The 26,892-nt window shown below is 41.7% G+C and overlaps 1 protein-coding gene across 1 annotated transcript; it reads left to right on the forward strand.

The window, feature by feature from the left end:
* Positions 1 to 320: 320 nt before the first annotated feature.
* Positions 321 to 23,634, forward strand: ptar1 (protein prenyltransferase alpha subunit repeat containing 1). Its single transcript, XM_069682918.1, has 7 exons — positions 321 to 415; positions 6,165 to 6,334; positions 17,798 to 17,864; positions 18,020 to 18,124; positions 19,953 to 20,193; positions 20,383 to 20,723; positions 21,074 to 23,634. The coding sequence occupies exons 1-7, from the start codon at positions 330 to 332 to the stop codon at positions 21,456 to 21,458; spliced, it is 1,395 nt and encodes a 464-aa protein (XP_069539019.1). The 5' UTR covers positions 321 to 329; the 3' UTR covers positions 21,459 to 23,634.
* Positions 23,635 to 26,892: the final 3,258 nt, after the last annotated feature.

Raw genomic sequence — 26,892 nt, forward strand, 5'->3', positions numbered from 1 at the left:
TGTTTTATTTTATTTTTTTAAAAACACTCCTGCCTGCACAATGTTGTCTCCTGCACTGCCTTATTTTTAACCTTTATGTCTATACATGTCTATACATTTTCTTTGTGTTGAATAAAAAAGGACATAGGGACAAGGGTTAAACATAAAACACATACATACTTTATACAAACGATAATTCGCCAATTAAATGTGATATTTCCAAATAACACATCTCAAGACAAACGTTCCTTTCGCCTTTTGACATCTGCAGGCACCCGTAGAGTTTGTGGGTTTTTTTTTTAACCGGAAGCAGTTCCTGGTTCATTTTGACGTCATCGGGTGGGATAAAGATGGCGGAGTCTGAGGAGGAGGTGGACGTTTTGGTGCAGAGAGTTGTGAAAGACATCACTAACGCGTTCAAGAGGAACCCGAGCATGTGAGTACAGCTAAGTGTGAACACTGCTGATAGACTGGAGCAGGGAGCTGGCTATTCACTGGATACTCAGATAAATAACGGCGTTTACACTGTGCCGGCTCGGGCTATTACCCGGAATAACTGCTTGGACCTACATCAACATTGTGCGGGCTCTGACTATTAGCTGGAACAGAATGGTCCAGGGAAAGTTGCCAGTTTAGCAGGCTTAGCTCAACGTTAGCGATTTGTGCTGCTGTGCGGAGGTGGTGGAGGTTTTTTCATAAACATCGCGAGGATAAAGTGACTTATATACAGCAACATGACGTAGACGGTGTTATTTCTCGCTCTGTGACGCTGCTGTCAGAACTGTAACACGCACATTAGTGATGTTAGCTGTTTAATGGTGTGATTTATTGATCAATAGTCTCATTAATCAGTGTCTGTTGTCTATATTTGAAGTGTCTGTCGCTCCCGCGTCACCTGTCTCACCTGTACAGAGGTTCACCGGCGTCAGGCTGTCAGGGTTAGCTGATGCTATGCTTACACAAGCTAACGTCACGCTCGTTAGCTTTTCCTCTGTTAATAATGCAAACAACAGATTAAACAGATTAAGAACGTTACTCACTGCTCCTGACGAAGACTATCATCATCAACGATATGAAATAAACTGACTTTAAAGTAAAAGCTAACTGGGAAATTGTGGCGTTACCGCAGCAGGTCATCAAAGCGAATACAGCACAGGAGAAAATATAACATCTAAAATGTAAACAGACAAACAGACAGTACATTCAATTCAGACATACAAAACAATAATAAAAGTTACATGGATCATTATCATCTGTGTAATGTGTGATATGATGGAGCACTTTAACATGTCAGAGGTTCAGACATCTGAAGACATGGATGTTCGTCTTCTGTAAAGCTGCTCATGTGTGAACATGTTCTGTGTGAAGATCAGACAGGTGAGGATGTTAAATGTGACTCTTCAATGAAGCTTTATGGATGTCCATGTCAGGGTTGGAAGTTAACTTTCGTGTCCAGCTGCCACTGTTGCTGGTGGATTTAAAAATCAACAAGCCACTCAATTGTTTGAACAGCCACTTTCTCATTTTAACCGGCAATGTGTAACTGCGTGTGAATAATAAGAAAAGATTAGCAATATTGTTATTATTTAGGTAAAGTCCTACTTTATTTATTAAGGTAAATATTTAAACTCTTAAATAAAGTACTGACATTCTTCAGGATTAGAGCCCGACCGATTTATCAGTCAACCATTTTTATCGGCCGACATTCGCACTTCACAGATATATCGGCATCGGCGTATGTCCTTTGAAATAACTTAATTTTATGTTTTGCAGTGCTGTGGGAAAAAGCCATTAGACCTTCTGATAAACAGAGGGTGCAGTCAAAATTTTGACTGCATGTAAGCTAGGCTCTCAGTCTTTTAACTAAAAGTACAGCTGAAGTCAAGAAATGAAACAGCCACCTCACTCATGGTTAAACTATAAACCAGCACAAAAATGACAATCACCATCATATGCAGAACATATGTTCTAAATAGACACATTAAAAACACTAACAAAATATTTTTTTGCATTTTGGAACATAAATAGCATACTTAACAACTTAAACTACTCAGTCAGCACTAGGCGACAGGCATGATGGGAAGTGAGGGCGTCCCTATCGCTGCCGGAGTGCACATCACAGCTGAGCAGAGCAGAACACACAGCGATGGGAAGCATTAGGAAGCATCATCTTTCCCATAAAGAACGAAACATTGTGAAAAACAAACTCATGTTAAAATCTCAGTAATCAGCCAGAGAAAGCTTGCTTTCAGAGCACCGCTGTTTCTACCCTCTGCACATCTAAACTGCGCAGACGAGATCCCGTGTGCACAGTCTGGCTTTCAGTTAGTTTGAAGTTCGATAATAACGAAGATACAGGAGCTTTAAGCTTTATTGTCTGCTAGTTTCACAGCGGTTACGCTCTAAACAACAAGCTGACACGTCTTCACCTCCGTACCACCCCGCAGGAAGATACAGGGTTTTGTTTTAATAAGCCATCGTCGCGCTGCTGCCAGGTGTGTGCGTCTGTCTACTCCACCCTCAGCACACCTGCAGCTCCTTACAGCAGTGAGACACGCGCGGACTCTTCTCATTCACAGAACGGCAAATGAAGACGTTTTGTGAAGTCCCTTTCACGTCTCATGAAGATGTTAAAGTTACGATGTTACGGTGTTAGAGACAGACAGAGAGCAGAGCAGAGAGACACCATGTCACCGTGTTGCTACGTGTTGATTGAGTCCCGACCTGCGGACTGTTGGCTGAGCTCCAGACCTCTGCCCCGCGATAGACTGTCCATAGATCGTCCAAAATGTCCCAAACAGAGCAGAATAATAAGAAAGAAACACAGATGAAGGGCAGATCTCCTGGATCATGATGTTAATTAATAGGGAATATTTAATATGGAAAATCCTGCTCATTAAGCCTTTTTATTACTATTATTAACAGTATCAGTCTGTCAAATGAGCTGGTCTGTGTTTAGTGACTTATCTTCAGCAGCACTGTGTGAAGGTGGGAAAAACAAGAAAATCATTTTTGTTCCTACTTTTGTGTGTTTTTGTGTTATACTCACTTCTATTTAATTTGATATTTTATTTTAGTGCTATTTAAGCTGCTACAGAACAATATTTTATTTGAATTTTGTATGTCATGCAAATATGACAAGAACTTTTCAGATTTGGAATTTTAATATTTTAATTTCAGATACATTTTTTTTTTTAGATTATTTTTTTGGCCTTTGGCTTTATTTATAGGACAGCTGAAGATAGACAGGAAATGTTGGGAGTAGAGAGTGGGGGGTGACATGCACCAAATGATCGGCAGACCGGGAGTCGAACCGGCGACGAGGACGAGGACTGTAGCCTCTGTACATGGGGCGCCTGCTCTACCAACTGAGCTAAACAGCGCCCATTTCAGATACATTTTGAACATATGTGAATATATCGGCCGATATATCGATATCGGAATTTTTTTACTCCCAAATATCGGAATCGGCATCGGCCCTTTAAAATCCAATATCAGCCGGGCTCTATTCAGGATGGTGCCTTCATTGCAGCCGTATCCTCCCAGGCTGATTTTCCTGATCCTTTTTTTTTTTTTTTTTTTTTTACATTGAGACAACTCGTGGTATTTTATAGCAGATTATAACTGTTTTAGGTTTTTAGTACCCACAGTGAAACTAATAGTTCTCTTATTGCCATCAGAAGTGTGTTGGTTGCATGTGGAACAGAACATTTTCTGGCTTGTCTCCTCGAGAACTCACTGCTCCTGGGACTCTCCATTGTCGTCTTTTCTCCACTTTTCGTTAAAGAGAGGTTCTCTGACCTTCCCCTATTTGGCCTGTTTCTCCTCCTGACAGTGTTTAGCAAGCTACGTATGAAATGTGTGAGCTAAGTTAATAGTTACTCTAATTATTAAATTAAGCTTCACTGTACTGAAATGTGAGGGAAATTCTCCTCTTAAGATAATTTGCTGAAGAACTGACAAACCAATGTTATGAATCAAGTCTCTTTACTTACATTTTACATGCAGCATGGAGAGAAGTACAGCAGTTCTCTGCCTTTCAGTTAGAGTGTTCAAGCGTATACACAGTGTCAAAAACCTTCACCCCATGACTTCTAAAACACATACCCAAATGGTACTCTTAACAGGTGATTAGCCCTCGTAAGCCAGATAGCATCATAAAAATAAATTGCCCCACCATATAACTCTAAATTTAAGGAAGTTACCCCCCTTAATGATCCCTGGAAAATTTCCACAGAAGCTACCTCTCATAGAAATGTAGCAGGCTAAGCTACAGCAACACTGTAAAGGTAGCTTGTTACTTTAAAGCTATTTTCATATACAATGCTATTATTATGGAATTTTATTTGGACCGCTCTGTTCTAAAACAATAGCTACAGCTACATACAGGAGAGAACTTTTTTTAACAATGAAAGAAACGTAACTTTATTTCCTGATGATAGTGTTGAACACCTGGTTCACTTTGCCCAATAGCCCAATACAATTATAATAAAACATTTTTGACCCAGGTAGTTTGATTTTACATACTTGTTATTAAACTGATAAAGCCTACGAAAAAGCTTTTTTATCAACCAGAAAGATGTGTGTAGGCCTAAATAATACTAAATAGCCCTTCTCCCAGGTGTTTCCCTTCATCACTGCCTGAAAGAAATGATGGGAGCTTCCTGAAATGAGCTTAAATGACAAAGTGTGCACAGCTGCCCAGAAACAGGAGGTGGCTCACCTTGCCCCACTCTCCCCTAATCCAAGCACGTCAGCTTTTCTACCGTTGCCTCAGTTTCTGCACACCTCTTCTCCTCCATGTTCTGTGGTTAGCTGTTGGTAAGTTGCTAACTGATGCTTGCAGAAGACACTAATGATGGTTAACTTAGCAGGGGTTGGTTGTGTTAGCTTATTCACTGTAAATCATCCGAGTGAGCGTTCCTCCGTGAAGTAAACTCACGAGCTGTTTGCAGCAGAGACATCACAGGCATCTGCTAGGTTAGACAGTGATGTCACCATCATACAGAAGTACCACTGTCCGCTACACAGACACGTCTGCGTGTGTGGTAAAGTCCTTAACTGATCCTCAACAGTGATACTTCCGACCGCAGCTGAGAGCTCTGTAACTTTGCAGTAGGGGATTGTCACATGTGTGGACACTACCGCACTACTTAATAAATAAAAGAGCGAAGCTACTGAAACACTATATGATTCAGAAGAAAAACAACTATGTGTTATTTCCAACCCTGGTGTGTGATCTGAGCAGAAGCACATGAAGCTATGTTTATTCTCCCCACAGTCTGTGACTGCAGCCTGACCTCTGACCTCTTAGTGTGAAAAACGTGTGATTAGACTGGTCACGTACAGTCAATCGTGCACATCTGACGGCTCACAGAATCAGAGATAGATGAATCTTAGTTAAGAGATCAGACGCACTAAATATAAAAACATTGTGATCAGTGAGTTCAAACCCTTTCACACGAAGAAGAGATCAGAAGTAACGGTTATAATTTAAGTTTTAAAACTACTGACTGTCAGTACACCGAGTGTACTCTCTTCTGGACGCACACACACACACACACACACACACACACACACACACACACACACACACACACACACACACACACACACACACAGAGTTTTCTGAGTTGTGAACATTAACACATCAAAGTTCAATCAGGTCAAACAGATATTTCATGTTTCCCGGAGAGACTTTTTATGTATGACATCACTTTCTGTTTGTGTCTAATACCTGTTTAGTCTCTACAGTAATGGACGAGCTGTGGACAGCAGAGACACCCGGACTCTGGACTTTAGACCCTCATACACGGTGTGGTATCGGTCTGTTCTTTATAAAAGTAAAAGACTGTGAGAGAAATGAGGTTCATAGGTCTTCTGTTAGAGGTTAAAAACAACCTTTACAGCAAAGACTGATCAAAGATGTTCCATTTTAGAGCTCTGGGACCTTTTGAGGTGTGAGGGTTTAACAGACGGTGTGTGATGTGTCCCCTCCTTTGATTGGTCCCTTTAATCTGTTTCAGGACTGAACAGATCTGTGTGTCTCTGCTGTGAACAGGTCAGATTATAACCTGCAGTACAGAGACAGTTACAGAGCAGACGTCTCTCAGTGAGAATGTGACTACACACTTGATGCCTTCTCAGAGTAATAACACAGCCCTCACTGTGTGTGTCTCCCTCAGAGATGAGATCGGGGTGATCCCATGTCCTGAGGCTCGATATAATCGCAGTCCCATCGTGTTGGTGGAGAACAAACTCGGCGTAGAGAGCTGGTGTGTCAAGTTCCTGCTGCCATACGTCCACAACAAGCTGCTGCTGTACCGCCAACGCAGACACTGGCTGGACCGCGACAGTGAGTGGTCTGAATTTAAGTTAACATCCTGACATTAACTAAACCTGCTCTACATTTATCTAAAACATCACATTAAATGGACTGTACTTATATAGCTCTTTTCTAGTCCTTGCGACCACTCTAAGCTGCTTTTACACTTCATGTCACATTCACCCATTCACACACATTCACACACTGATGGCAGAGGCTGCTACATAAAGTGCCCAACTGTCAATCAGATATCACATTCATACCCGTTGGCTATGCCACCAGAAGCAATTTGGGGTTCAGTGTCTTGCCCAAGGGCATTTCGACATGTAGCCTGAGGGAGCTGGGGATTGAACCTCCAACCTTCCGATTGAAAGACGACCGACTCTACCACTGAGCCACAGCCGCCCGCTGAACCTAACTGAACCTCCTCTACGTTTATCTAAACATCACATTAACTGAACCTGCTCTACGTTTATCGAAAACATCACAGGACATGTAGGTGTTTTTATTGTAGAACAGTACAGGTTTCTGTCTAAAGTGGAACCACCTGATTTATTTTCTCATTAGCTCACAGCTTCAGAGTGAGACACAGAGTGGCCTTTAATTGTGGCCGGCCTAAGGCACACCTGTGCAATAATCATGCTGCCTAATCAGCATCTTGATATGACACACCTGTGAGGTGGATGGATTACCTCGGCAAAGGAGAAGTGCTCACTAACACAGATTTAGACACATTTGTGAACAATATTTGAGAGAAATAGGATTTTGTGTACATGGAAAAAGTCTTAGATCTTTGAGTTCAGCTCAAGAAAGATGGGAGAAAAAACAAAAGTGTTGCATTTATATTTTTGTTCAGTGTATAAAGGAATCAGAATGCATGAAACAGTTGTAGAACGTAAACAATTGTTATTGTGCAAAATGCAACATAGTAAAAACATAACCTAAAAATAAATGCCAATTTTTGAGATATTGTATAAACAACACTATAAACTGACTGGTATTCAAAGAGATATTTCTCAAACGTTCTATTGCACTAGTGAGAGACAAGCCTAATATTAATTCACATCATGGTGTCCTTCAAGCCAAGGTGTTCAAGTATTAACATGGCTGCTGCTCATTTACAAATAAAACATTCCAAATTCTTAATTAACATTAATAGTATTCTTCAAGGTACAGTACTCACGTATTCAAAGATCTATATTGCTTTTGTTTTTCCATTGTAAAAATAATTTTAAAAAATGACATTTAAACTCGGTAATAATGTCCTTTGATGCCAACATCTTGGTACATGTAGGAAACATAATGAACATTATCTGCACATCACCCTTACAAATACAGGCTTTGGTTATTAAAGCTCGTTGAGAAATACATTTTGTCCACCGCATCTGGTTTCAGTGCAGCCCTGTGGCAGGTGGCATGTTCCCACCAGTGCTGAAAGCTCTCAGATGGGGCACAGGAATGCACAGACTTCCTGGCTAGCTTTGCTACACAAGGGAAATTTGCTTGATGGCATTTCAACCTCTCCAAAGGGTCGGCGTCAGTGTCGTCCACCACGGTCTGCAGGAACCCTCTCAGCTCCACTTTAGTCTCCTCATCAGAGAGAGTTGCTCTGCCCTCGGCTGTGCTGCTGCTGCCCTGTTTTTTGACAAAGCTGGCCAAAATCTTTTACCTTACCTCTGGTTCAGCTGCTGCTGCCCTTGGGAGAGCTGGTGATGTGCCAGCGGTGTCTGCCTGTTGCTCTGTCAGCAGTGATATGATCTCTTCTACTGCTCTAGCTTTGATGTCATCCACCTTTTCATTCTTGATGTAAGTAGATTTGAAGTGGGGATCAAGAATAGAAGCCATTTCTTCTTGTCCTTGGTCAGGGAGTGTCATTTTCTCCCTCAGCAAGATTTTGTTCATTGAAGAGATTGAATACTGCCTTGAGGTATGAGACGCTCACATAGCTTTCACCAGACAAGACATCTGTGTCCAGCACATCCATGTCCTGCCAGCTGGGCACCAAGTGCCTTGTCTTTGTTAGCTTTCAACGCCTGACTTATGGCTCTCTCCTGCTCAATCATCTTTGGATCATCTTTTGTCGCGATCCCCACCTAGTAGGCATCTCTATTGTGAGCTGCTGCTTTGGCAGGCCCAGTTCAGCCTGATCAATGGCCAGGTCCATCTTCCTATCCCAGGAGTATGAGAAGGTACCAACAATTTTTTTGCACACACTGCTTGCACGTTCAGTGTGGGTGTTTTTTTTACACTTCTCTCTGTAAGATAAGATAAGATAAGATAATCCTTTATTGATACCCAGGGGAGGAAATGTGGGTGTTGCAGCAGTACAAAAACAGAATAGCAAGTAAGTAAATACAATATGAAAATAAGAATGGATAGATGAGTAAAAAATACGAGACGTATACAGCTGTTAAACTAGGAGTAAGTGACAAGATGAGTAAAGTGACAAGTTAAAGTGACAGTTGTGGGATAAAGTGACATGGTATGCAGGATGAGGTAATACAGTATGGTCTGAGCTCTAAGGTTAATGATATGGTACAATATAAGGTGCAGTATAAAGTGCGTAAGTAATATAACAGTAAAAATTGCAATTATAGTATACTATAGTATAGTGTTAATAATATAGTATTCTTTATGGTAACAATAACAATATCGTAATAACGTATATGATGAAAATATACATATAGAATACTACAATAGAATACTACAATAGAATACACTTTATAATATACTATACTATATAACAATGACCAGTAGATGTAGTATAAGATACAGTACAGTATGTGTGTATATATATATATATATATATATGTGTGTGTGTGTGTGTGTGTGTGTATATATATGTATATATATGTGTATATATATATGTATATATGTGTATATATATATATGTGTATATATGTATATGTATGTATATATATATATATATATATATATATATATGTATGTATGTATGTATGTGTATATATATATATATATATATGTATGTATATATATATATATATATATATATATATATGTATGTATATATATATATGTATGTGTATATATATGTATATATATATAAGATATAACCACCAGGTATATAAGTAAATCAGAACAGCAGAGTGAAGAGAGTTCAAAAAACAACAAACACAATGTTTAGTGCTTGTGTTGCTATGACAGAAATACAGTATTATAGCCTGCTAATTCAAACTGGAAAACATCACACAATTTTAAATATTTACTACTTTTAGGCTATTAATAATATAATTACTTTATTATTATATTATTATTAAGTATATGTATTTATATTTACCTATGGCAAGGTGAAGCCTGTGTCCAAAGCACTGTAGTCTTCTCCAATCATTCAGCTGGACTGCCTTCAGGATGTTTGCCCTACTGTCAGTTGTTAGGGCCACCTGCCTCTCCTCTCCCAGTCCCCAGGAGTCAAGTGCTCTCTCAAGCCTTGTGCGTCTTCTGGGAAGTACGACGTTTGCAAACAATGGTTGCACAACTGGCATTCATCACTAATGAAATGCACAGTTATGCTAAGGTTTGGCTCCGTTGTTCGACTTGACCACAGATCTGTTGTGTAAAAGTGGGCGACTGTACGTAGCTCCACTTCAAACTTGTTTCGGTGTTGCTGTAGTGTTGGGATAGCAGTTTGGCTGAAGTATTTTCACCCCGATAAGACATACGGCTTCTCAATCCGAAGGCTCAGCATCCTTGGACACGGCGGTGGCTGGCTCGCCACACTTGTCTGCCCGGCCACGCACTGTGGGGGGTGCACCGTCCTCACGTAGGTCCTCCCACCTGTCTCCTCTTTGTCCCCTTCTCCCCCCAACCACTTTGATAGTGGGGGACAGCATCACCAGGAACATTAGCTTTTTTAATGCCACTACACACTGTTTTCCTGGAGCCACAGTCCAGGGCATCCGGGAGAAACTGCCTGAGTTGCTGCACTCACTTCCATCCAATAAAACGGGTGATAATCCATGTGGGTTGCAATGACACGAATGACCTTTTTAGCCTTTTAAAAAACTGTGGGAAGGCTGTTTTTATCAGTGGTCCCCTGCCAACGCTGTCCCGCAGGGATGAGCGTTTTATCAGGCTCCGCTATCTCAACACCTGGCTCCGGTTCGCCTGCGGAGCTCACAACTTTGTTTTTATGGACAACTTCAATCTGTTTTGGAGCCGACCCTCCTTTTACAGGAACGACGGCGTCCACCCTAACAGTCTGGGCAGCTCGATGTTAAGGGCTAACATGCAGTATGTTGTCCGATACACTCCACGTGATTGACTATTTACATTGCACACCCCTCTACCTGAGCCTCCTTCTTCTTCTCTGCCTGTAGTGGCTGCACCGATCACTGCGGTGCTCTATCGCCCTACCTCTTCTTCATCCACAAGAACATAGAACTCTTGTTGCTCTCTTTTAAACAGAACTTTTATTATAAATGACCTGATTTTAGGCAGCAAGTTAGATGGGATTCTTTTAACAGAGACATAGCTTGGTACAGAGGCACCAGTTGGTCTCACCGAGGCTTGCCCACCAAATTTTAACTTTTTATTTTCTATCAGGGGAGGTAAGAGAGGAGGGGGAACTGCATCCATTTTTAAAAACACATTAATATCAAAGGAAGTTTCTTTTAACAGTTACTCGTCATTTGAGTATCACGCCTTTGTTTTTAGCAGTCCTCCTATTCTCTGCATCACTGTTTACAGACCACCCCATCACTCCACTTCTTTTACCAGTGAATTTTCAGAGCTTTTATCGATCTTACACACCACCTACAATAGAATTTTAATAACTGGCGATTTTAACTTACACGTCGACAACATCTCGGACCCACTGTCCAGAGAATTTTTAAACCTTTTAAATTGCATGGATTTTAACCAGCACGTGACACAGCCGACTCACAACAGAGGACACACCCTGGACCTGGTCATAACCTATGGCCTCTCCACTGGTGTGTCCTCTGTTGTTGACCTGGCTGTGTCCGACCACTACTGTGTGTATTTTAACATCGCCAGTTTTAACCACCAGGAGGCCCCGGTGAGAACAGTGAGGAAACGCTACCTAACTTCTGAGGTGGCTGCAAATTTTATCCAGATTTTACAGAACACTCCTGCTGAAATCTTACCTGCACCCTGTGATTTTAATGCTGACAATTTTAACAGGAAATTGAAATCAGCTCTGGACTCTGTGGCTCCACTTTTAACAAAAACAATAAAAACAAAACCTTTACCCCCGTGGAGAAATGAGGAAATTAAAAAATCAAAAAGACAATGCAGGAGTGCGGAGAGGAGGTGGAGAAAAAATAAACTCACGGTCCATTATCAGATATTTCGTGAACATCTCAAATCGTACAATAAAACAGTCAAACAGGCAAGAATATTCCATTTCTCAAAACTCATCACAGACAACAAAAATAACCCCAAATTTCTTTTCTCCACCTTCGATCTTTTAACCAACACCAATTTTAAAAAATCCTCAGAGTCACCAACAGACGCCCTCTGCGAGGACTTTGCAGACCACTTCAGAAGTAAAATCGACGACATCAGATCCAGGCTTTTAGCACATCAGAATGTAACTTTTATCACACCTGGACATTCGCTTTTATCCGAGGAAACACTGGAGAGTTTTGTCCTGGTTGATGCAAGGACACTTGGTCGAGTTTTCTCCCAGGTAAACCCAACAACCTGCCTTTTAGATCCAATTCCCACATCACTTTTAAAGACATTTTATGGATTCTTCGAGGAACAGATTTTAAATATAGTAAATTGCTCTCTTCAGACGGGTGTCTTCCCCGCTGCCTTCAAAACGGCAGTAGTGAAGCCCCTTCTGAAGAAGAGTAATTTAGATCCCAACATTTTTAATAATTACCGACCTGTATCCAACTTACCGTTTTTAAGTAAAATTTTAGAAAAACTGGTTTTAAAGCAACTAAATGACTTTTTAAATAGAAACAATATTTTAGAGAAGCATCAATCTGGTTTTAGGATGAACCACAGTACCGAGACAGCCCTTTTAAAGATTTTAAATGACATCAGGTGTGACGCAGACTCACAGAAACTAACAGTCTTGGTTCTACTGGATCTAAGCGCCGCCTTTGACACAGTAGACCATCACATTTTATTAAAAAGACTCAGGAACCTGGTCGGCCTCTCCGGTACTGTTTTTAATTGGTTCAGTTCTTATCTCACAGATCGATCGTTCTCTGTAAGTATGGATACATGTTCCTCAGGAACACATGAAATTAGGTGTGGGGTGCCCCAAGGGTCAATTTTAGGTCCAATACTTTTTAATCTTTATATTCTTCCACTTGGGGACGTCATCAGGAGGCACGGCATCAATTTTCACAGCTATGCTGATGACACGCAGCTGTACATTGCCGTGTCTCCTGATGACACACGGCCTATTGATACCCTTTTAAACTGTATTTTAGATATTAAGTCATGGATGGCAGAGAATTTCCTACAGCTCAACCAGGACAAAACAGAAGTTTTAATCATTGGTCCTGAAGGCAAGAGAGAGAAACTTTTACCAAAACTGCAGGATTTTAAACCATCACAATACGTAAAGAATCTGGGCGTCATTTTTGACTCTGAGCTCACTTTTATCCCACACATTAAAAACGTTACAAAAACAGGTTTTTATCATCTTAAGAATATTGCCAGAGTCCGCTCATTTCTCTCTCAGGCTAACACAGAGGTGCTAATGCATGCTTTTATCTCTTGTCGTTTAGACTATTGTAATGCCCTGCTCTCTGGTCTTCCCAAAAAGACTATCTGTAATTTACAATTACTCCAGAACTCAGCCACACGTGTGCTGACGAGGACCAGAGGACGGGAGCACATTACACCAGTTTTAAAGTCGCTGCATTGGCTCCCCGTGTGTTTCAGGATCGATTTTAAGGTTATTTTATTAGTTTGTAAGTGTCTTAATGGTCTTGCGCCATCTTATCTATCTGAACTGCTTTTATCATATCAACCCTCGCGGACCCTGAGGCCCTCCGGCACCGGCCTTTTAGTCATTCCTAAAATTAGAACAAAAACCCACGGTGAGGCAGCATTCAGTTACTGTGGCCCACACTTGTGGAACAGCCTGCCGGAGAGCATCAGGACCGCAGAGACTGTTGATGTTTTTAAAAAGAGGCTCAAGACTCACTTTTTCATCTTGGCTTTTAACTGATTTATCCTGTTCTTTTAACTATTTTATTCTATTTTTAATATCTAATATTTTTATTGATTTATTCTTAATTCTTTTTGCACTTTATTATTACTAAATCTTCTAAGCCTTAGTTTTATTTTTATTTATTTATTTATTTATGTATTCTTAAATCTTTCTATCTCAAAGTTTAATTCATTTTATCTTATTTTTTCTATTTTTATCATTTTATTTCTTACATTTATCTCAGCTTATTGTCTTTTAGCCTTTTACTTTTTAGCTCCAGTGTTTCCTCATGGGAGCCCTCCACACTGGGAGTTGTGTCTGGTCTGCCTGCGGGGACGTCGTCCTGGAGATCCCTCAGGCCCGGAGGACCGTGGGGCTCTGCACCTTGTGCGGAGTCTATCCCGGTCTTTCCGGGTAGGGGTGGTCTCTGTGGGTGGCACTCCCTGCGGGCGTAGACTGTGACCCCTCCCGATGCGGATGGCTCCTATAGGTGGCGTTTTCCTCACCTGTTCCTCAGTGTCCTGCCATGTCTCTTTACCATGTTTTATCCTGAGTGCGTGCGTGTGTGTGGGTGTATGTGCATACATGTACATGTGTGTCTGTCTGTATCTGTGTGTGATAAAGTGTATGTGTGCCTCTGCGGGTGGGTCGGGATGGGCAAGTTTCCAGTATTTGTATTATTGTGATATGTTTTTAATTCTAGTGATATGATTTTAATTTTTCTGTGAAGCACTTTGTGTTGCATTCTTTTTGCATGAAAGGTGCTATATAAATAAAGTTTGATTTGATTTGATACCAGTGTTTTAATCATCTCTCTGAACCCATCTTTCTCGACTGTATGTAGCGAACCATGTCCTTGCACAGATGGGTCGTTATTGCGTTCATAATGTCCCTCCACCGCTTGCTTTTCCTGTCATATGCAGTGCTTCGACCAAATGCCTTTTCAAGCAATGACCAGGGTTTACGTTAGCTGGTATGTACAGGCCAGAGTGTCCGGTGGGAAAATATGCCAAATAAATGAATTGTAATTGCATATTAAGTTGGCTATTATGTTAATAAAGATGTGTTGTTAAGAGAACTTTGCCTTCACTGTTAAAACATGAGGAGATGGACGGGCGGAGAAAGACAACGGCAAAGTGCGACCCTTCATTTCGGTACTCCGCCAGGTGCTGTGCCGATGTTGACAGCGCTCCGTGGCTATGGTGGCAGGGTCCAAAATAAATAATAATAATAAATAACTTTTTGGTCTACCTGCCATTGGGTAAGCCAAAAACTTTTACCAGCCAAAATATATTTTACCGGCCTTAAAAACGTTGTTAGATATAATGTCAATAATAAACAGCGGTAGAAAAAAACAGTACTAAAGAAATACATTTACTTTAGTACTGAATTTCTACTATCAGTATAATTTTGAGGTAGTGTACTTTGCTTTTTTTATTTTTTTGCTTTATTTATCTTTACTTTTACTGAATTTAAAGAAAAATATAATGTAGTTAAAATCAGCTCCACATTTAGATAATAATCCACTGATATTAAACATATTATTCTGAAGTAGGCCATCCTGCACAATGAGTTATGCTTTAAATGGTAAATGGTAAATGGACTGTACTTATATAGCGCTCATCTAGTCTTTGCGACCACTCAAAGCTGCTTTTACACTACATGTCACATTCACCCATTCACACACACACATTCATACACTGATGGCAGAGGCTGCTATGCAAAGTGCCCAACTGTCAATCAGTTGTCACATTCATCATTCAAAAAATTCTTACAGTACCATCACTTAAAGCGGCTGTGGCTAAGTGGTAGAGTCGGTCGTCTTTCAATCGGAAGGTCAAAGGTTCGATCCCCCTCGAAGCCGCTTTAAGTGATGGTACTGTAAGAATTTTTTGATCCTAGTCATTTTAACTCTTGCTTAAGTTTTTTTTGAAGGACTTTTGCTTGTAATGGAGTATTAATACACTCTGATATTACTTTTTTCTTAAAAAACTTATTTCATCACTGCAACAAAATAAACTTTTCATTAGTGCAGCTCATTAATCCACTGCACAATGACACTTGCATTAGCTCTGATCAGGCACTCATAGCCCTCTAATTCCTTGCTCATCCGACATTTAGTCATTTACAAGCTCCTCAGTTCTGCTAGTGACCGTACAGCAGCGATAGCCTCTGCTGTCTCTTGCTAGGTGTCTCAGGTGTTTAGCTTCTCCTCTGCCTCCTGTAGTGACAGTGGTACAGGTTAATACTGTAGTTTAGATGCAGTGATGGCGAGGCTAAGTGAATTGGAAGTGCGTCTCCACACCATGGAAACTCAACAATTAGCTGCTTTAGCTAGCAAGTCCCAATTAACCGGTGCGGGCAGCTAATGTAGCGCCAGTTGCCCGTTTGGCAGCCCACGTAGAGCGGCGGCACAACACCGGGTTGTCGGGTGTGACTGTCCAAAGGAGAAATAGCAGTCAGCAGAGGAAGCTGTGCGCCAACGACTAGTTCACGTTTCCAACAGCTGCTCTGTTAGTAACCTGCTACATGTCAGGAGCACTGGTGCAACCAGTAAAATTGTACCTTGTTGATGCACTAGAGCCCTGCTGCGCGAGCTCAATAACAGAAGTGTGAGCGCGCCGATGGTGGTCAGCGAGAGTCAATTAAAGGATTGCGATACAATTATTCACGGACACACACCAGCGATGTGTGGAGTCATTGTAAAACAAAACTTCGTCAACAATTTAAATATGTTTTGCAGTGATGGGAGCACCCGCCCCTGGCGCCCAACCTCATTTATTTTAGTCGCCAAATTAGATTTTTACCTGCATTTGGCGAGTGGCAGGTGCTTATTTTGGACCCTGTATGGCGGGTTGAAATTCCCCGCGGCCTGTGAAACTATCATACGGGATTTCAGGGAAATCCACTCTGACTGGGCAAAGCTGGCTAAGATTGCCAGCACAATTCCTGTGTTGAGTGTGGCTGCAGAGCCTGGTTTCTCAGCCGGAGACTGACAACAAGCTCTCCATCATGCACACTCATTCTGATGCATGCTCTCTCCAATACTGGCAGAAACACACACGCAACTGAAAAGGTACATTTATTATAATTCTCAAACATAACTACCTGTAGCACCAACAATGGTGCCCACAGATATTATTAGCCTACACTGTCAAGTGTCCATGATGCGCGTGTCTGGAGATTTAAAATCATTAATGAGTTACCTGCTGTGCCTCGTTCGCAAATGTTTCGTTTCTGCTCAAAAACAGTCAATACGTTAACAACAGGCTGTGGAAACTTGAAATGAAAAGACCAGGCCTACACCAGTCCTTATTATGTTGCTACTTCCTCACCAAAACCAGCAGACAAACTGCCTCGGACATGTTGACATGTTGTGGGGTTGTTCTGGTGTGCAGTCTGTTGACTGGGAGACCCCCCGCGGAGAATACCAGCTCAGATGGTACAGATGTCCCAGGAACGCAGAGATATGCAACAATTTCAATTTCATTTTTTTAACTGTTTAACTAGGGTTGGGCAAATCGAGAACCGGTTCCAAAATTCAGATTCTGACTGAATCAATAAGAAATTTTAATTTTGATGCTGTTTATCGATTCCTAAACAAATTTCTCTCAGGCAAAGCCGTCGCAGGGCGGGTGCGAAGCCCTGCTCATTGACATGCATGTGCATAAATCACGGTCCAGTTATTTTTAATTGTTTAACCCATAGTTAACGGTTAATTGCCTGTCAAAAAAAAAAAAGTCTAGCGTAAACTCTGGCGATGACTGCCCCTTGGTATTCCAACACGTGTTTTCTGCTGAGGTGATGGAGTAAATTGCTAGTGTTGCCACCAGCGGGAGCAACAGTGGCTCGACAAACAATATATATTATTTTGGTGTACGTCTGATTTTTTTAAAACCAAAAAACTTCCAAACGGAAAACACAGCTCCTCTCTTTGGCACAAGTTCTTCTGGTGCATCTCCGGTCTCTCTTTCTTTATCCTCCATCTCTCTTTTCTGTTCTTTAATGTTCAGTCGCAACGGAGCCTCTCCCAGCTGTTTAACAGACTACCTAGCTAGTTCACCTAGCAAGCTGTACCCAGACTGTACCCAGAAATGTAAATTAATGTTACAAATTGTTTGTTTTGCAAATTGTGTGCCATGGCATTTTCCACTGATAAAGAGTTTAGTATGGGTTATTAATTGTTGTTAGTTATAACTACAACCCCCCCCCCCATAGGCTGAAGGCTCTGTTACAGAACTCTTTGTGGCAGATTATGTACGTATGTATGTATGTATGTATGTATGTATGAATATGTTCAGGATCAGAGTCTAACAGCTGAGGTTTGTTTTCAGCTTTAGTGGACATCACCTGCACAGTGCTGCTGCTCAATCCAGACTTCACCACCGCATGGAATGTCAGGTAACACACCTGAACACCTGTCACACCTTGTATCGCCTGTCCACACCTGTCTGAATATTTTTCAGTTTGTTATACTTGTTGTGTTATCATTGTTGATTTATTGCTGGTTGTTTTACAGTGTGTTAACTTTAACAACTGTGGGATTTGTTCTGCAGGAAGGAGCTGCTTCAGTCTGGAGTCCTGACCCCAGATAAAGACCTGTACCTGGGACAGCTGGCTCTCACCAAGTTCCCCAAGAGTCCAGAGACCTGGATCCACAGGTGAGACATGCCTGTACAAAACTGACTCTTATTTTGTGAGTTAAGTTGAATCAGAAAAATCTTCACCTTACCCATCAAAACGTACTGCAGTAAGAGCAGGAACTATGGCTGGGCTGAATTTACACTCTGTAACTTCCTAAACTGAACAGTCTCTCAGGTTCTGCTGTCTCCTGGTCTCACATCAAGAGTTCCTTCTCCTCAGGGTCGCCACCTTGTCGTCAGAAGCTCAAGAGTTCAAATGAACCTGAGCAATGCCATCTGGAGCTATGCTCCTGGTAGGGCTACCCATGGCAGTGCGGTCGCGGGAATGGTTCCAAGTTAAGTGCGTTCCAACCAAGACCTCAGTGGTGGAACTGGCGGAGGATGAGCATAGTTGCAAAGGGGGGTGAAGGCTGCTACAGATGGTGGTCCCCAGTTGTCATGGACCCCCTCTGCCAAGTAGTGTGTGCGCTGGCTGCAAGCACATCAGATTTAGATTTAGTAGATGTTCAGACTTTGGGTGACGTTTTATTTATAGATTTCTTGAGAACTCCAGATGGATGCCCTTTTGTATTTCACTGTCCTGGCAACATTTTTGGCAGTAGAGACATAAAATTCAAATGACGGCTTCATCAGACCCTTGTGATGGTCACATTTAATTTTTGTGTTGATAGCATTTACTGTCTTGACACAAGCACAGAAGTGTGAGAGGGTGTTTTCACCTTAAATCTCATTAAAATCAACTGCCAAACTAAGAAGTCACATAGCTGCTACTCATGAACCATTGACACGGCAACAGCTGAGTTCAGCAGGAGGTCACTTGAGGTCAGTTGGAGCTCAATTGACACACATACACACACACAGGACAGACATTTGAACACTCTCTCAAGCATTTTTCAAGGCTGGTCTTCCAGTTTAAACTCCTCCATTGTCCTCATCACCTCCTCAGTCATTTTCCTCACCTCCAGACTCACTCTCATCACCTTACACAGCTTTCATACTTATATTCATTCATCATTCAAGCACAGCATTAGCAGTTTAGTGTCAGCTCTTCAACAACATATTCCACAACGTTCATTTATTATATTCATTCAATATTCAAGCACAGCATTAGCAGATTAGCGTAAGCTATTCAGCAGACAGCATTCACACTGCATTCTCTTCAGAAATTGCATTTTCTAGTTAATGTTTGTTATCTATGTGTAACTCTGGACGTCATTAGACCCAAGACAAATTTCAGAAAACTGATAATAAAGTGAAATCTAATCTAATGTGTACTCAGCACTCCTATTGATAATTTATTTTGGTGCAACAAAAACACTTATTTTAATTGTGTATGTCAAAAGATCGTCGTTTTCTAATTAACTTTTCAGATTTGCCATTTTATTCTTTTAATTTTAGATACGTTTTGAACATATATGAATATATTAGTTATAACCATGTCATACCATAGCAACATCAAACATGAGTTTAACACTACAATTTATCAGGAACCAAAAATATTATTAGGGACCCATTCGATTTCCCAGGGACCCACTCAGATCACCACCCGTGGGTTCTGGGGACTCACTACATTGAAAACCATCAACAGCACTGGTGTGAATAAGACGCTGTGCAGAACATATGCTTCTGGGACATTTTATGTCTGTAACTGATGTGCATGTTTATCCAGGTCAGACTGAAATCCTCACTGAGGTTCCTTTGCATGGGCTGGTGTCACTTGTCTGTTTAACGCGACTTACAGTCTTCTGAGACCACCTGTCCCTAGTCATCAAGACTTCGCTTCTTCTTTTGCTAGCTGCAGCAGATCCTGGGTCAGTTTTTTACCTTAGTAGTTGTCTATGTACAGACGCTGGGTGCTGCAGCAGATCCTGGGTCAGTCCTCACCTGTGGGTCACAGCAGGAAGCAGACCGGTGAAGCAGAACAGGTGGACGCAGAGAGGAGCCAGCAGCTCAGCGATCATCTGGCTCGGACTCTTCATCAGGAAATGAAAGTGTGCTCTGACGCCGCCTGCCGTTACCCCAGCAACTACAACGCCTGGTCCCATCGCATCTGGGTGCTGCAGCACCTTGCCAGAGGAAATGCCAAGGTGAGGACAGTATACACAGTGTATGTTATATACATCATGCTCATTGTGCTGCCAGGTGTTTGCACGTTAGGATTAGAATTCTCACTAGTTAAGATTCAGACATGATCATCTCTGACCTGCAGCAGTTTTAACATGTTTGCCTCATCATGTTCCAGTTCCTCTTCGTCTCACTGCTCCTCTTCCTCTCAGGTGTTTCATGACGAGCTGTCCTCAATGCGTCTCTGGGTGTCCATGCACGTGTCCGATCACAGCGGTTTTCATTACCGTCAGTTCCTGCTGAAGGAGCTGCTGTCTGAGCTCTCTCAGTCTGCAGCCTCCTGCACCAGTCCCCCCCCCCACAGGACCAGTTCAGCCCCCAGCAGCCCCCCCCACCAGGCTAACGGGGAGCTGTCAGGAGGGGAGGGGGAGGGGGAGGAGGAGGAGAGGCCGGTCAGCTTCATCAGCGTCCTGCAGCTCTTCCACCAGGAGATGGAGCTGATCTCAGACCTAATCCAGTCCTTCCCTGGACACGAGGCCCTCTGGAGCCACAGGTGAGCCCCACAGGTGAACAGATCACATGAGGTCAGAGACACACAGGTGAACAGATCACATGAGGTCAGAGACACACAGGTGAACAGATCACATGAGGTCAGAGACACACAGGTGAACAGATCACATGAGGTCAGAGACACACAGGTGAACAGATCGCACAGGGGTGTTTAATGATGTGACTGTACTTTATTTTACTTTACATATATATAAATGGTTATGAAGTATGTAGTTTTCAGATGCAACAGCAGAGCTTAAAAGTGACTGTGATTTAGTCTTTATAGTTTCTATAGATGTGCAGTCATAAAGTTCTTATATAAATATTTATTGTTATGATGATGTATGTTTGCAGGCGTCAAGTGTTCTTCCTGTGGCAGCAGTGTAGGCGGGACCAGCAGCATCTCTGCAGCAGTAATGGAGGTGGCGAGTCAATTCAGCTGAGTGACGGGGAGGCATGTGTTCAGAAGCAGGGGGCTCAGAGTTGTGCAGGCCGGGGGGGTGAGGGCGTGAACGGTCAGAGTCACACTGAAGCTATGGAGGTGGAGGGAGCATCTTTACCTGACCCTCGGGACAGTAAACGCCTGAAGAGAGGCGTGCACCTGCTTGCCCCCCCCTCCCTGCCCTCTGAGCACAGCTTTGTGAGCGCCATGCTCGACAGCTGCTGCCCCCCCGAGCAGAGACGCTTTGCCCTGTCTTACAAGAAGTGGTTAGACACAGTCATTGTCCAACAGCCTTGAAAGAAAGAAAACTCTCTGTGTACTGTGTCCTGCAGACACAGATCTGGGATCAACCAACCCACCTGAGAGACAGAACACTCAGACCCCTCCTGTAGCGGCAGACGCCTGCAGACACAGATCTGGGATCAGCTAACCCTTCTCTAGAGCTGACTCGTAGTACTCCAGTCATCAGTCCTGGGTCAGTCCTGGATAATTCCTAGTTCCTGAGGATAGTTCTGGTCCAACCTGCCCTGTCCGGTCTTTCTGGAAACATCTCAACCCTTGAAGCTTCAGCTGAGCCAGGCCCCTTCAGAGTTGAAATCTGTGTCATAGATTCTGTTCAGGTGTCTCAGGTCAAACTCCTTTATTGCTCATCCTCGCCTCTTTTTTTCTGTTAAAATGTTTCAGTAAAAGAACTGAATGAGTTTCTGCAGAGGAGAGCTGAGCTCAACTTGCACCAAACATCACACATTAACACAGGGAAGAGCCACATACAAAGCAACTACCACATGACCAATACAGAAAGATAATTACACAAATTGAGTTATTGAATAAAACTCAACTCAAACTTATTTTCAAGTGTTACTTCATCATTTTTATAAATATATATAATAATATATATAATATAATATATATATATATATATATATACTAACACAAAGCAAAAACGGACATTTTAAGTAATTGACAATACGTTTCAGGATAAATAGCTGCACATTAATGACTTCTAGTGATTAACACTCATTTTAATCATGTTTACTTCACGAAGTCTCTTTTTAAATGTTGTTAGGTTAACTTGATAATGTTCTCTCGGCTCTCACCTGTGCAGGTGTAAAGCACAGTCGGACTCCTCTTCCTCTATGAGCGTCTTTATATTTTCACTCTGAAGGAGGTCACATGATGTAAACATGTTTTATTCTGTTAGTTTTTGTTTGCTGCTGCTAGCTATGTAGCTCAGAGCTAACTTACAGTAGCCTGCAACAGGAAGCCAAACAGCCAATCGTTAGCTGCAAACAGGAAGTCTTATAAGCAAAGAGATGTTAGCTTTAGAAGTAAGCGGTACTGAAGTTTGACTCGACGTTCTCTGGTGCTAAATGTTGCTGTTACTCTTCATCTGTTACAGGTGTGTAGTGAGCACAGGTGAAAACTCAGCAGCACTATCTCATGATGATTATCACAAGTGTTGATTATAGACAGGCATTGTTTTGTGCTAAACAACAATAATAAACTGTTTTTGTTTTTTAGTCCTAGGCTATTCAACAGTAGCTGCTCTGTGTCACCTTGTATAAATCTAGACGTGACAACACAAAGGTCAAATCTACGTGATGTACTTCTGTTTAATTTATAACATTACTTTAAAGTTACAACGTGCTGTATCTGCACAGTTCATCCTTCACTATCTGAACTACATCCTGTCGTCTGCACTGATGGAAGAAATTAGAATCTAGCAGATGGAGAATAAAACAGTTTGAGGCGGAGTAGTGACGATGTCTGCACACACGTTCAGAATCACAGGACATTATTGATCATCAGTGTAGCACTGTGGTCACATGATCCTGATCACTCCTACATGTGTCCAGGCCCATCTGTGATCAACAGCTTTCAGGTGGTCTGTGATGCGTTCATGTGCCATCATGTCTGTTAAGAGACGTCTGATTGGCTCGTTATTAACGGCAGATTGATATTTACTTGTCTCTGTCACACAGAAGGCAAAGCTGTTTGTTTCAACATCCTCGCTCTTCATCACATAATGAGCTTCCACGTGACCCTCACCTTTAACCTCTGATGTTACGGATTCAGTTTCAGCTTTAACCTCTCAAGTTACAGACTCTGATCTCCTCACATCACTGTGTATCATAGATAATCTTAAACTGTAATATTGAGCCATGTTATGTTTAGGTTTGTTCATGAGAATGGGTTCATATCACAGTTGTATGATGGGATATTTAACAACCTTGAACTTTGAATACAAGACTATCTATGCAGAAATGTTTTTTTAAAGGTTCAACAAGCTTTTTAAAGAATAATGTAGCTTCTGTATTTCTAATTTATTCTTCAGTGGACTTTTTGTCTTTAACGAATAATCCCTAGCATCTCATTAATTTTCTATTTATTTATAGGGTTAATCAATTGTATCTTCATTTTTTGGTGTTTGTCATTTGCTTACCAACAAAATAAAGCTCATCTGGGATAAACATTCTTTGACTTGTTTTTTTTCTGAGTTGTGTTTTCCTGTCTGGATCACATGATCATGTTTGCAATGCTGAATCATAGGACTTAAAATCCTAGGAGCCAGAATGGGCCAGAAAGGAGCAGTTTCCTCGCCAGGATCAGGGAGAATGAGGCTACCCCTTTGAGACAGAACTGGTGGGGGAGCATGCCGACAAGTGTCTGGTGGCCAGCATTTCATCAGTTGGGCAAGGCCAGACTCAGCCTAAGAAGGCAACATGGAGCTGCTTCCGTGAGGGCCCACCATCCGCAGGGTCAGGCATGGAGATTCAGTGAAGAGACCTGAGGGTGCTGATCCCCAGAAATACTTACAAGCCCCCAGCAAAGCATAGCTGTGTTTTCCCCAGTGACGGAAGGGTCGCCTCTTTGCTAAAGCCGTTGCAGAGTGGCTGCCTCTGGTTTGTCATTGTACCAAATAATAGTTTAGAGTAAGTCGTCTTCCTGGAGTCTCTGGGCGGAGTCCTAGAAGTGGTTCTGCCTGTGGTGTCTTGTTATTGGACTTATGTGCTTGTCATGGATTGTCCAAAACAAACATATATGTAACAATATAGGAGCATAGGATGACTCATAAGTGTACTTGGTACCAGAACATGCAAGGCTAAAGATCGATAAAATACTTCATAGTCGTATCATCAGATCTGTGGCCATATGTCTTGTACAATCCGGCCACCTGGTGGTGAGTTGGATCAGATGGCGAGGGAGGCTGCCGGACAGACCTGGTAAACCTGAACGTGCAGTAAGGGTGAACTGGGAACATCTGGCAGAGGTCCCTGTCCGCAGGTACTGAACTCCCAGTAAGTCTGTCAGCGAATATTCTAAATTCCAATATTGTAAAAAAAAACGGTTGTAAAAATTAATATTTGATATGAAGAAAATCTGCACTACAGTGGCTGTCCCGTTAGCTCTCGCGTGTTCTCTTTACTTTGGTCTACCGTGTGGTGTGTGGTAATGATGGCGGAGAATTCTAATCCCAGCCTTGCAAGAGAAAGATTTTCACCCCAGCATAACAGACAGGTATAGGTACATCATTGTTTTTTAAAAACATATTAAAGTTTAAATAAATACACCTATCACCCTTATCATTATGACATCATCTTGGACTCCACCAGAACTGTGAAGGTGTGCTGAGGTATCTGGCACCAAGACGTTAGCAGCCGATCCTTTAATGAACAGCTGGGCCCGATGTTCCCAACCCTACTTAAACATCCCTCACTTGGTCTTGGACAGGAGATGGAGAACTGTCTGCTCCCCACGAGGCCACGCTCCTTAACCTTGTGTTGTTTTCTCTGGAAAATGAAAACTAAAGAGAACAAATAATATTAGTTAAGGGGACTAACTGATTACTCACCTCAACTAATAGAGTATGGAATTTAATTAAACCAAAAAAAAAAAGAAATATCAGTTGCGGAAAAGAAGACCAATATTTAAAGCAACTGAAAACTAACAATCAATAAATTGATAAAGAAAACATTTTGGAGGCAAATCATAAAACAAACAATTGCTAATTCAAGAAATCAATACATAGAAAACAAATTGCTAATGCAAAGAAATAGCCTAGCTAATAAAGAGAATAACTCAAAGGAATCAACAAACTCAAAGTAATAAACCAAAAGAGTAATAATTACCAACTCAAGGAAATAAACAGCAAAAGAAAAGAAACAAATAGTAATCAATAAAATGCAAACCTAAACCATATTAACCCCAACAGATATCCCAATCCCCATGCAGTTACTAAACGTTAGCCCAGTGCTAATGAGGGGCTGGTGGTTAAAACAGTTTACCCACACACAAAAAAAGACATTGAAATGCAAAGCCACGTGAAGCAGAGCGAGGCAAAATCACGAGGGGTGAAGCAAGCAAGCAATCAGGGCAAAAGCTGTGATGAGAGAGAGCCATCCTGGTGCATACTCTGATTTTCTAACTGAATTCTCAGAGTTTTTATCAGATTTAGTCCTGAGTTCAGATAAAATAATTATTGTAGGGGACTTCAATATTCATGTAGATGTTGATAATGATAGTCTTAGCATGGCATTTATGTCCCTTTTGGACTCTATTGGTTTCACTCAAAGTGTAAACCAGCCTACTCACCGCTTTAACCACACCCTCCACCTTGTTCTAGCTTATGGCCTTGAAACCGAAAACTTAATTGTCTTCCCACAAAATCCTCTTTTATCAGATCACTATTTAATAACATTCGATGTCCTATTAACCATCTACTCTCCAGTTAACAAAAATGTACTCACAAGATGTTTGTCTGATAGGACTGTAGCTAAATTTAAGGAAACAATTACAGTATCTGTTTACTAAATGGACTGTACTTATATAGCTCTTTTCTAGTCTTTGCGACCACTCAAAGCTGCTTTTACACTACATGTCACATTCACCCATTCACACACACATTCACACACTGAAGGCAGAGGCTGCTATGTAAAGTGCCCAATTGTCAATCAGATATCACATTCATACCTGTTGGCTATGCCACTGGGAGCAATTTGGGGTTCAGTGTCTTGCTCAAGGACACTTCGACACGTAGCCTGAGGGAGCTGGGGATCGAACCTCTGACCCTTGGATTGAAAGACGACCGACTCTACCACTGAGCCACAGCCGCCCCTATAATGTGACTTTCTTCATAACAACAGTTTATTTGAGGACTTTCAGTCAGGATTTAGAGTCCACCACGGCACTGAGACAGCCCTTGTGCGAGTTTCAAATGATCTACTTACTGCTTCAGACAGAGGACTTCTCTCTGTACTCGTTCTGTTAGATCTTAGTGCCGCTTTCGACACGATAGACTATCACATCCTGTTACAGAGACTAGAACATTTAATTGGCATTACAGGATCTGCATTAAGTTGGTTTAAATCTTATCTATCAGATCGATCTCAGTTTGTTAATGTTCATGATGTGTCCTCTATGCACACCAAAGTTAGTCATGGAGTTCCACAAGGTTCTGTGCTCGGACCGATTCTTTTTACCTTATATTTGCTTCCTCTGGGTAATATCATCAGGAAACACTCCATACATTTTCATTGTTACGCAGATGATACTCAATTATACTTATCAATAAAGCCAGACAAAACCAATCAGCTATCTAAACTAGAAGCATGCCTTAAGGACATAAAGATCTGGATGACTAGAAACTTTCTGCTACTTAACTCAGACAAAACTGAAGTTATTGTGCTCGGCCCAAAACACCTCAGAGATTCTTTCTCTAATGATATAGCTG

Source organism: Semicossyphus pulcher, unplaced genomic scaffold (genome assembly GCF_022749685.1).
Source record: "Semicossyphus pulcher isolate SPU_LCO1_2020_fin unplaced genomic scaffold, fSemPul1.0.p SCAF_6, whole genome shotgun sequence".
Lineage (NCBI taxonomy): Eukaryota > Metazoa > Chordata > Actinopteri > Labriformes > Labridae > Semicossyphus > Semicossyphus pulcher.